Below are 12,688 nucleotides of genomic sequence, written 5' to 3'. Positions count from 1 at the left end.
TCCTGATTTAAGAAGCTGTGAAATTTAAAGCATTCTTGATTACAATGACCAAAATTAAAACATCTAGCTTTACCAAATATATTAAGACTTCTACAAGTCAATTAGTCAACTTTAAATATGCATGTTTACTATCAACGTGAATCTCGACTACGCTCTATAGTCGAGATTCACGTTGATAGTAAACATGCATATTTAAAGTAAAAATATGGTATAATATTATGTATATGGTACAAATAAGTGATATATATTAAAAAATCTGAGATTTATGATAATAAGGGGGAGGGACTATGGGGGAGGGGGGCTCGTTACAGGATCCTGTCCTCAAGCACCTGTGTGCACGTATACATTAGACATTAGACATTATTAGACATTATTTTATTTTTCCAATCATGGGCCCTTGTCAGGCAAGATACAAAAACATCATAATACAATGATTATATAAACATTAGTGAAATACACAATAAGTAATACACAAATAATAAATTGATAATATGAGTAATGGAGGATATAATTATAGTAAGAGACATTGAGTGCAATGAGGCCGATTTAATATTAAAAGGATATGATATTAAGTTTATTTTAAAATACGTAAAAACTAAAAAATAGCAAAAATGGAACCGGGAATATAGTATCTCAATCTGCAGTAGTTCTCCTCATGACCAGTGCACAGTAGTGAGGGACTTCATCACAACAATGCTTTTCCATATATAGGATCACCGTGATAGACGTTTCGTATTAGCAACTTTAGGTCAGAAAGGTATTGTTAAGGTAGGTTATTATATGATCGATGCAAACTAAGGGACCACATCAAAAGTTCAATTTAGGATTAAAAAAAAAACTGAGTTCATACAGTTTTTTCACTGACCCCCTACCCCCCTCTTAACTTAATTTCGGAAAAAAATTACCAATAAGGATATATACAGAAAATCGATGTCAAACTTGCAGCAATTTATGCCGATAATAATTGCATGCATACCAGAATTGTGGTCGCTAAGTGGAAATATCCCCTTTGATGTCTAAGGTGATGGAAATTCAAAGTAATTTCTAGTAATTTTTCAACTACATTGTATAACTTATCCTTTTAATTTTCGCGCACCTGCTACTTGTTAATAAACACACGTCATGTGACATCTGAATCGGAAAATGGAATGAACCATTAGTTGAATGATACTAATTAGATCGTTAGACTAAACAATTCGATGTTATGTCACATTTTGGAGAATAAATATTGGACTATCTTATTTGTCGTTAATTCCAAATCCGTTGGAGGCTAATTTCAATTGAACGTAAACAGGAACTACCTATTTTACCCTGACCGAGAAAATAAGCGTGTCATGTGTAGGAAATAAATGGACAGAAGGATTTTGTAAACAAGAGAGATGGCGGGAGCCAAACCAGGTGTCCATGTAGTTCAGCTGAGACCAATTATCGTCCCAGAATGTTTGATTAAGGGCAACAAGTTTATAAAATGGGAGGAGGTAAGTCTGTTATCCAACAAGTGACTGTTATCAGTGATGAAGATGCTAAGTGCTCGGTATCCACGCCTCCGACTGATAATGTTTATAGGTGGGGATTGCCACTGTTTGTTAAATTATTGGAAATTTTACATATCTATCATTTAAAGAAGTGGAATGACATCAAATAAATAGAAATACGATTTAAGGGTCATCAAAGTGGAGTAATTATCATCATGATCATAGGGTCTGTCTGACTACCAACTGGTACTACCAGTTCAGTGATTTTTTTGCCCTGAGGATTTACTAATTACATACACTGACATTGACATTAAATGTTTGTCATCAGAAATGATGATTACAGATTAAAAGGTTAATTGAAACCTTAAAATGTGTCTGTTTAATTTAGTTTTCAGTATTTTTGTCTATAGTGACTATACATTAATGCAGAGTTTACAAAGAGTGAACATTGTTTGTATTCACTATTGGAAATAGTCAGTTAGTACTTTAACTTATATGAATTGATAGCTTGGTTATCACTAGCCCCTACACCCCACCCCCTCGCTCAGCAGTTGTCTTATTGTAGTCAAATACATGTAGGTGTCATTTGGTCGCTGTCTCATGGACTATGTACATTTTCATTTATTGATATTCTGAAGTGCTTAAATTTACAAACTATTACATTTTTGAGGTATTCTTTCGCAACCATCATGGTATTCAAACAAATGTTTAATTCTTCTGGTAAAAATCAGTTAACAAGCATATATCTGATACATGTACAAGTAATTTCCAAATATGGTCATCAGCTAATAGGATACATTTCTATTTGCTTTTTCTAATTATTTGATTTAAAGACAACATACATGCATGTATAGATGTGATAAATAGGATAAAATTGTTTACAATCTATCTTTTACCTTTCTTTATGAAAACATCTGCCTAGTATAAGGTACATGTAGTGCTAACTAATGTACATCTCTAGTTTGAGAGCTTTATTTTTTTCTTCTTTTTTATATATGTTTATTTGAGATTACACTTCTTTTTGAAGACTTGCCGACTTATTCCTTTATTCATATTAGACTGACTTCATATTCCTTTATTCATATCAGACTGACTTCATACAAGAATTTTGTTGGAAAAATGAATAGTAATTAACATAAACAGTATGGATCCCTCAACTTTACTTTCTGCTATGTAGATGATGTTCACTCTGACTTGTTAAATAATTCAATAGTTGTTGACTATTTTGAACGCATCTATCCCAACAAGCTTGAGATAAAGGATACAACAGATGCTGTAAAGTCTGTCTCATCTCTGCACTTAAATCTAGAAATTGACAATGAGGGTCTCTTGAAAACAAACTGATTTTAAGCTTCCAAATTGTGAACTTTCCATTTCTATGTAGCAACATTCCAGCAGCCCATTAACATGGTGTATATATCGCCCTTGTTGCGAAAGTACGCAATTATAAAGACATTGGACTTTTATTTTGACATTGTGTATATAGAATTACATTGTTATTTTAATTATAGTAAATGAATCATACTAGAATATTCTAGATGGATAGTGAAAGTACTTGTATATATTTATGTTCAAGAAAGCTTTGGCAATTTCCGGAATTTACCCTGTTACTAAAAATAGATTATTTCCCATTTCTCTAGTTAATTATAGTTTGTTCTAGATTTAGAATGTTCTTATGATTTTAGTATATAAGATAAGGGTTTTTATGGATAATTGTCATTGTAAAAATAGTAGTAACAGAAGTATAGAAGTTTTATCAGTTGAACTAGAAAGAAAAGGACGGATTATTCCAATGTGGTATTTATTAACGTTTACAAACTGTACATACTGTAAATAACTGTTAGTTATTTGATTAAAGATATAAAAGGATTCCGTGTTAGTCTGATTTCGCCACAGCCCTGTTGATTTTTTTTTGCTATTGATGGGATATCACAAGGCTTGTATTTCCTATGATGATGTCCTTGATAGAGCGTTGCAGCTCGTAAGGAAGCTATTAAGCCATGAGTTCCAAATGGTGAAGTTGAAATCATCCCTTTGTAAATTTTACTGATGCCATCAAGAGTTGTTATACTTCATTCTTACCATGGAGCCATAATATAATAACCAGCCTCCAACAAAATCTTTTTTTTTTCAATGAAGGAAAGACAATCACATGTACAAGAAATGTATTTTAAAACCAAGAAAAGTAATCAATAGAAAGTGAAAAAAAAAAAAAAAATGATATAACTTACCAACTTCAAGAAGGATTTTTTGATAGTTATTCTTGAGAAACCTAATATGAATTCTTTAATTGTAAATCATGGATCATAATTGCATTTTGATATAATGATAAATCGTTGTTGAATGATTACCAATGAGAGAACTATCCACCAGAGACTGAATGACATAATCCATGCAACTACATTTTATTACTAATAACCAACTTATTTTCGCGGATACTTTATTTCGCGATAAACTAAATCTAGTCCATTGCACGTCTTTTAAAATTCGCTATTTTCTTATTTACTTGATGTAGATTAATAAAGAATTACTTATTCGCGACGATTTATATTCACGTTAATTTTCTTCTCGCGAAAGTCGCCAAAAATAATTTCTCTCGCAAAAATAAGTTGGTTTACAGTAGTTCAAATCCATGTTCAAGAGATCAGGTCACAAGATTATTTTTATGGACCACAAGAAAAAGCCTAAAAGGTTTGATGCAAGCAATTTGTGCAAAATATAAATCAATTAATCACCTGGCCCATTACTAAATCATTTGAAGTTAATTGGGATAATACAATTGATTTAATTCAAAGATACATATACATGCAATTGCAATATTAATAAGTTTACTGTAGATTAATTTCCCTTGAACAAATTTTATAAAGCATCCTTGTAAACAAGAATTTTGAAATACTATCTTTTTCCTAGAAATGAACACATTATTGGTACATTCATAACACAATCTTTGAGAAAAGAGGATGGCATCACATTAAACAATACAGCATCATAGAACTGTGTGTCTATAATGCCCAGGGGAGATAACTGCTTGGTCTTTTTAATTAAAAAAAGAAGAGGGGGGATAGGAGGGGTCCTGATCCCGAAAACCCAGACTTAAAAACATGCAATCCCGGAATCCCAGGCTTGAAATCACGCAATCCCGATGTCCCGAAATTCGAAAGAGGAAATTCCGGATCCTGAAATCCCAAGCTTAAAAACACCCGATCCCGGAGTCCCGATAAAGGTCCTATCCCCCCACTTCTTGTAGGTGATATTAACATTTGTCAAATCTTATTGTATATGGTGCTAATTCATTGGTGACTTTGAATATTCATAAAAAAAAAAAAGTTACAGATCAAATTAATCATGAAAGAAAAATCCAGATTTTAACAATCTGTGCTGTACATGTTCAAAAGCTTGATGTCAATGGGAACGTTAAGGCCTATTTTGGGGACAAACACCCTTTTTACATTTGAAAAGTGTGGGATTTCAGAACAATCAAGGTTCACAACATCCATTATGTCAGAATAAATAATTATTTATAAAAAAGAAGATGTGGTGTGATTGGCAATGCGACAACTCTTCACAAGAGACCAAATGACATAGAAATTGACAACAATAGGTCACTGAATGGCCATCAACAATGAACAAAGTTTATTACAATAATTTTCTTTTGATCCAATATCCATGGACCCCAGTCTTACAGGAAGATTTTCAACAAATGTAATAGGACCAGCAAATCCAAAAGCATTATACATACATATAAAAAAGAAGATGTGGTATGATTGCCTATGAGACAACTATCCACAAAAGAACAAAATGACACAGTCATTAACAACTATAGGTCACTGTACAGCCTTCAACAATGAGCAAAGTCCATACCGCATAGTCAGCTATAAAAGGTCCCGATAAGACAATGTAAAACAATTCAAACGAGAAAACTAAGGGCCTTATTTATTTTAAAAAATGAATGAAAAAATATGTTACACATTAACAAACAACAACCACTGAATTACAGGCTTCTGACAGGCACATACATCAATAACGTGGCTGGGTTTAACATGTTAGTGGGATCCCAACCCTCCCCTAACCTGGGACAGTGGCATAATGTATGTCATCATATTTTAAAAAAGATCAGGAAGATTGCCTAACTACACCAGGAAAATATAATGGCCTGGTGAATCAATTGTGGTAAGAAGAAAAAATATTTTATTAAAGGACAAAAGGACTATTACAACAGAAAATAGGAAACACAAAACCCTTTTTATTATTGAAAAGAATCAGTTGAGACATATCATTGAAAATGATTTCCTGACAATAGAATGAGACCATGAAAATCTGATATACATTTGTACGTATAATTTCATTATTGTTGTAATTGTAAAAGGTTTATGATTTCTCCTATATATATATTTTTCTATTTATTTCCAGGATTTTTTTTTTACACCTGTTTTTTTTTTACACCTGTAAAGTTTGAGAAATACAGGTTGCTCAAACTGTTATTGAAAACCACTAGTTATTTAGAGAAAAATGCTATTTGAAACCTGGAAAGGGCCATACATTTATAGCTTTTTTAGCTCACCTGGCCTAAAAGGCCAAGTGAGCTTTTCTCATCACTTGGCGTCCGGCGTCCGTCGTCGTCCGTCGTCGTCGTTAACTTTTACAAAAATCTTCTCCTCTGAAACTACTGGGCCAAATTAAACCAAACTTGGCCACAATCATCATTGGGGTATCTAGTTTAAAAAATGTGTCCGGTGACCCGGCCAACCATCCAAGATGGCCGCCATGGCTAAAAATAGAACATAGGGGTAAAATGCAGTTTTTGGCTTATAACTCAAAAACCAAAGCATTTAGAGCAAATCTGACATGGGGTAGAATTGTTAAACAGGTGAAGATCTATCTGCCCTGAAATTTTCAGATGAATCGGATAACCCGTTGTTGGGTTGCTGCCCCTGAATTAGTAATTTTAAGGAAATTTTGCTGTTTTTGGTTATTATCTTGAATATTATTATAGATAGAGATAAACAGTAAACAGCAATAATGTTCACCAAAGTAAGATTTACAAATAAGTCAACATGACTGAAATGGTCATTTGACCCCTTTAGGAGTTATTGCCCTTTATAGTCAATTTTTAACCATTTTTCGTAAATCTTAGTAATATTTTACAAAAATCTTCTCCTCTGAAACTACTGGGCCAAATTAATCCAAACTTGGCCACAATCATCTTTTAGGTTAGTAATTTGAAAAATGTGTCCGGTGACCCGGCCATCAAACCAAGATGGCCACCATGGCTAAAAATAGAACATGAGGTAAAATGCAGTTTTTGGCTTATAACTCAAAACCCAAAGCATTTAGAGCAAATCTGACATGGGGTAAAATTGTTTATCAGTTCAAGATCTATCTGCCCTGAAATTTTCAGATGAATCGGACAACCCGTTGTTGGGTTGCTGGCCCTGAATTAGTAATTTTAAGGAAATTTTGCTCTTTTTGGTTATTATCTTGAATATTATTATAGATAGAGATAAACTATAAACAGCAATAATGTTCACCAAAGTAAGATTTACAAATAAGTCAACATGACTGAAATGGTCAGTTGACCCCTTTAGGAGTTATTGCCCTTTATAGTCAATTTTTAACCATTTTTCGTAAATCTTAGTAATCTTTTACAAAAATCTTCTCCTCTGAAACTACTTGGCCAAATTAATCCAAACTTGGCCACAATCATCTTTTGGGTTAGTAGTTTGAAAAATGTGTCCGGTGACCCGGCCATCCAACCAAGATGGCCGCCATGGCTAAAAATAGAACATGGGGTAAAATGCAGTTTTTGGCTTATAACTCAAAACCCAAAGCATTTAGAGCAAATCTGACATGAAGTAAAATTGTTTATCAGGTCAACATTTATCTGCTCTGAAATTTTTAGATGAATCGGACAACCCGTTGTTGGGTTGCTGACCCTGGATTGTTAGTTTTAAGGAAATTTTGCTGTTTTTGGTCATTATCTTGAATATTATTATTGATAGAGATAAACTGTAAACAACAATAATGTTCAGCAAAGTAAGATTTACAAATAAGTCAACATGACCGAAATGGTCAATTGACCCCCTTAGGAGTTATTGTTCTTTATAGTCAATTTTTAACAATTTTCATAAAATTTGTAAATTTTTACTAACATTTTCCACTGAAACTAATGGGCCAAGTTCATTATAGATAGAGATAATTTTAAGCAGCAAGAATGTTCAGTAAGGTAAGATGTACAAACACATCACCATCACCAAAACACAATTTTGTCATGAATCCATCTGCTTTCTTTAATATTCACATAGACCAAGGTGAGCGACACAGGCTCTTTAGAGCCTCTAGTTCATGCTTATAACAATAAATGGCACTTGACTCGGATCCAATCTTAATTGACTAGGATCCACATACATTTTTGTCCATCTGATGAATTAAGCCTTTTTCAACTGATTTTTATAGTTCTTTCTTATGTTTTACTGTTATACCATTGTCCCAGGTTAGGGGGAAGGTTGGGATCCTGCTAACATGTTTAACCCCGCCACATTATTTATGTATGTGCCTGTCCCTTGTCCATCTGATGAGTTAAGCCTTTTTCAACTGATTTTTATAGTTCTTTCTTATGTTTTACTGTTATACCACTGTCCCAGGTTATGGGGAGGGTTGGGATCCTATTAAATTGATATTAAGATCCATTTTGTTACATCTTGTGATCAATTTCATTTGGCAATCGCCAATGGCAGTCAGCAGGGCTAAAGAACATCAGTTGTTCGACCTGCTAGTCAAATGCGTTTTGTTTAAATATACTTTTTCACCTTTTTGGTCTTTTGGAAAATGTTGTTTGTGCTGTTTTTAGACCCTTCAACAACGAAATTTGTTGACATGCACACGTATAAAAATTGCGGTTTTTATCCAACACAATCATAGGTTTGAACGTAGTTTTCAATTTAGACTCGTTTATATTTGCATGACATATGCACAGTCCTAGGTATTAAACAGTTGGGGGAGTGTTGAATGCCCCAACATACATGTGTACCCTGCCACATTCTGTATGTGTCTGTCAAAAGTTGAGGGCATGTTTGTCTTTTGTTGATGTATGCTATATTTGGGTTATTGTTTCATGCACATTTCAGGCTGTTAGTTTTCTTTGAATTGTTTTAAATTTTGTATTTCGGAGCCTTTTTGTAAGCTTACTATGTTATATGGGTTATGGACAACTTCAAATTTGCATTTAGTTTGGAGAACCATCAGTAAAATAATCTCAATGATAGCATCATGATCATCATCATTTAAGTTGAAATCTGAAATAAAGTTGAGAGGACTCAGAGTGAATAAAGACATATTGAATTACATATGTAGTAAATTTATTTCATGACTTAAACAGTTGCTAAAATCACTCTTAGATCAAATTTGATATTGAACTATAACAAACACAATTATGTATGGTTAACCTTGGCAGTGATGATTTGACATTTGAAAGACAATACTTTTCTATATTTTCTCTGTTTATATGATTTTAATGCTCACAAACAGAAAAAAAAATCAATAGAAATTTTAATTGAAACCAAAGCCAGTATTACTTCAATCATTTGGGATTTTTTTTTTTCTTTATTTATTATTGTCTATCAGGGAAGAGTTATTTCTTTGTCTTTGAACAGCTAATAGTTTGACTGTTGCTCTAACTGTAATACCTGTTTTATCAGTGTAAATAAAGCAAAATGAAAATAACACATTGGCTAATTATTGAAGACACAATTTAAAATATTCAAGTGCAGTTTATGGGTTAGCTTTAAAGATCTGACAAATTCACAGACCGCTGTATGATTTGCAGCTAGCTGATAACTTAGTCTTTTCCCCATCTTTATTTTCTGAGTTATGTCCCTTTGCTGTTTTTCTCATTACAATTGGGCTTTTCATTTACAGCTACATTCTTGTTAAATTACATGTAGAATATATTTTACAACACAGTTCTAAAACTTGTTCATCCATGTCAATGTTCTCTTTATCATTGACTCCATTGGTGAAAGGAAGTACGCATGCAATAAAAGTCATCTTGTCTTTTTCCATCAACTCAACTGAGTGAGCCAAGTGTTATAAAGGGGCCATTAAATCTGAGGCCTTGCCGTATGCTGTCTACACATTAAAAGAGCATTTGAAAAAAACTGTCAGGACTGTCTTTTAGTGACTTACCTAAGGCCAAAATTCTGCTTCTATCCTAAATACCTTCATTCAGTAGAAGTTAAAAATACCTGTCTTCATTTATAAAGTCAACTGATTTTGCAGAAACTACTCTTTACATGCATGTTTATTTATTCATTTACATCTTGACTGCATGAACAATTTGTAGGGTTTCTGCCTTTTGAATAAACTACAGATAGTGATGAATTGGTAACGATTTCACTGTAAACAATCAAATTACGATCTTGTTCTAACTGCATTACACCAGGTGATTCTATTTTGATTGCTTCACATTTTGTTATCCAAGGGCCTTTTGACATGTTTTAACTAAATACAGTATGTATTTCATTGTTGTAGGCTGTACATGTACAGTGACATGATGGTTGTTTACATCCTTTTTTCTTTGGTGTATAGCTATATCATTGGTTATCACACCAAATCTTTTTTGTTATGTGCCATTACAATCCATTAAATTGAAATAACTGATATAAACATGATCTTCAACTTAATTCATTAGATTATTAATTAAAATCAGTGCAGAAGACTAATTGTGGATTTAATGAAAAAAATTGAATAAAAGCTTAACAGGGAGATAATAAAGAGAGAACATTGATTTGTTTGATAATGTAAATGTAACATACATGTAGATATTGCCTGCGGTCTTTGTTCAGTCTTTTTGCTGACTTCTTTATGCACCTGTTGTTTAATGTTGTTTGTGTTGCATCAAAATTAAACCAGGTTCAGATAGGTACTATCAAAAGTGTAAACGGAATCCATAAAAAAAAAATTGTTGAAGAAAATGATTTATTTGTTCTAAACTTTATATTATTTGTTTTCTCGCAAATCAGAAAATTCCTCCCGACACCAGACATTTGAAATAAACAGTTAATTCTTAAAATTATTATTTACATATTTGAAGATGAATATTTACAAATATAGGTTCTACTTGAGTGATTGTTATAATTAGCTTGCGGCACCTGGAAAGCTTATTTACCCGTTGGCTTGCTTTTAAATTTATAAGTCTACATGTGATCTTAGTAAGATTACAAATTATGCTATTAAGTTTTCATTGAAAGATAAAACATTGACTCTTTGTAGAAAGTTTGTCAAAAACTTGTTTAAAGAAAACATTTTGATAATTTAAACATGAGTCTCCCCCAGGAAGGTTTTATTTATTAAATCCAGACCATACAATAACACGGTTTTTATCCGTGTTATGCTTTTGTTCTTGTTTACAAAAATGTAAGAGTAAAGGAAAGATCAGTTTAAAATAACAGTGTACGAACTTTGAATGACTTAGTTGAATAGCTGACTTTTTTTAAATGTACTCCTAAACTGGTCTACCTGTCTTTGTAATATCTTTTTGCCTTTACAAATTTAATTCTCACTTAATCAATCGCTGTCTGCATTTTTTCGTAATTGTGTAAAAAATAAAGAAAAATGCATGACTTCATGCATGTTACGTAATTTAGTTCGAAACAAATGAAATTACCCAAGTGTGAAAATTTCTACATAACAGTATACATTGTTACCCATGCATATTTTAAGGATCACCGATAATACATTGTCAAGTAGTTTTATTATCTTGTAGTTTTGTTTAAATTATTTGAACTCACTCCAGTTTTTTAACCACATTTATTAAAAAGTTTTTTTGCACATAGATTTTTTGGCGAGTTGTATTTTATTTCTTTTATGAGTAAGTGGACCCACTCAAAAGATTAATGTTTTGAAGAGCCACTGATGGTTTACATTATCTCTTATATGTAGAAATTTTTCTTTCTCCAAACGTAGATTTATGCCCCATCTTCAATAGCAAGGGGTTATGTTTTCCTGTATGCATCCATCCTTTCATCCTTTTGTTTTTCTGAGCCTTAGTCCCTCACATATTGGGTAAAAGTTTTGGTTGAAGGTAGAATAAAGTGGTCACATCAACTTGAAACTTGGTACACATGTTCATTATATTTTTGAAATACATGTATATATGATTATCAAATTAGGGTTTTGACCCAGATTCGCTGAACTTGATAATGTGATAGTCATCAGTCTACCATAGTATAGATTTTGAAATGTAGTACCGGTAATGACTATATATTCTGAAGCAATAGTTAATTAAGGGCTTAACTTCATGCAGCTTTGGCTTAAATTTGAAACTTCAAACACCACTGTAGTCATGAACCACAGATTTTGTTTAGTTGACCACATAAATTAGTGTCTATGATTAAATCTGCATTCATTTCAAACACAAAAAAAAGAAGGTATAAAATCAAACAAGCCTTGTGTCATACAAGAACAATTATTTGGATAATTGGTTTTACTTCATTAGTTAAATGTCAAACAGCCTTGATGATTAGTATTGAAATATATGTCATAAGTTGACATTTATACAGTCATTACAATTTCATATATAGTTTTTTGGATAAACCAGGGGACAATTTTTTGTTTTATTGATTCCTGATCTCTTCCTGTGTTGCATAGAGGGAATCTACCTCATTATCTTTTCTTATGTACATGTTTAATGTACAATTAATTATAATAGCCTATCAGTGTCTATTATAAGTTGTTCTCTCTCTCTTTCTCTCTCTCTCTCTCCCTGTCGTCTGTTTTATTCAACTCTTACTATATTCAACAAATCCTAATATGTCCCTGCTTCAGAGAGCATTAAATGTTACCCTTGTCTGTTCGTCCTGTCTGTTTCAAAATTGGTTTCGTTTCTAAATTTTAGTTTGCCTCAACCTAATGTTGTAAAACATGCAATGCTTTTAACACAAAACATAGATCAAGGAAGTTTGAGATTTGGTAGTGTCACTTTTATTGTTCTTGAATTATGCCCCTTTATGGAAGTTGACTCTTGCAAATTTACACGCTTGGGCATCTGTGGCCCATAGGCACATCTCCATTTATTATTGTATGTCTTAGAAATGCTATGAGTATGACAAGTATGACAAGTATATCAAAATATATCAGATTGTCTTATATTTGTTGTTTTTTTACAATAGGACTGTTAAAATCCATTGAACTGTTAGTTTTTTGTAATTCAATGTTTA

At 32.5% G+C, this 12,688-nt stretch overlaps 1 protein-coding gene across 4 annotated transcripts in view; it reads left to right on the top strand.

The window, feature by feature from the left end:
• Positions 1-1,130: 1,130 nt before the first annotated feature.
• The window catches only part of LOC134711279 (1-phosphatidylinositol 4,5-bisphosphate phosphodiesterase beta-1-like), an 80,547-nt gene continuing 68,989 nt past the window's right edge, over positions 1,131-12,688 (top strand). For all 4 annotated transcript variants that reach the window (XM_063571803.1, XM_063571804.1, XM_063571805.1 and 1 more), the window contains exon 1: positions 1,131-1,478. In XM_063571803.1, the coding sequence (XP_063427873.1) occupies positions 1,380-1,478 (99 nt within the window). In that variant the 5' untranslated portion in view covers positions 1,131-1,379. The remainder of the gene's footprint in view (positions 1,479-12,688) is intronic.

This window comes from Mytilus trossulus, chromosome 3 (genome assembly GCF_036588685.1).
Source record: "Mytilus trossulus isolate FHL-02 chromosome 3, PNRI_Mtr1.1.1.hap1, whole genome shotgun sequence".
In the NCBI taxonomy this organism is placed as follows: Eukaryota; Metazoa; Mollusca; class Bivalvia; order Mytilida; family Mytilidae; genus Mytilus; species Mytilus trossulus.
Note: the sequence above shows the minus strand (reverse complement) of the source record. Positions and strands in the feature narration are given on the sequence as shown.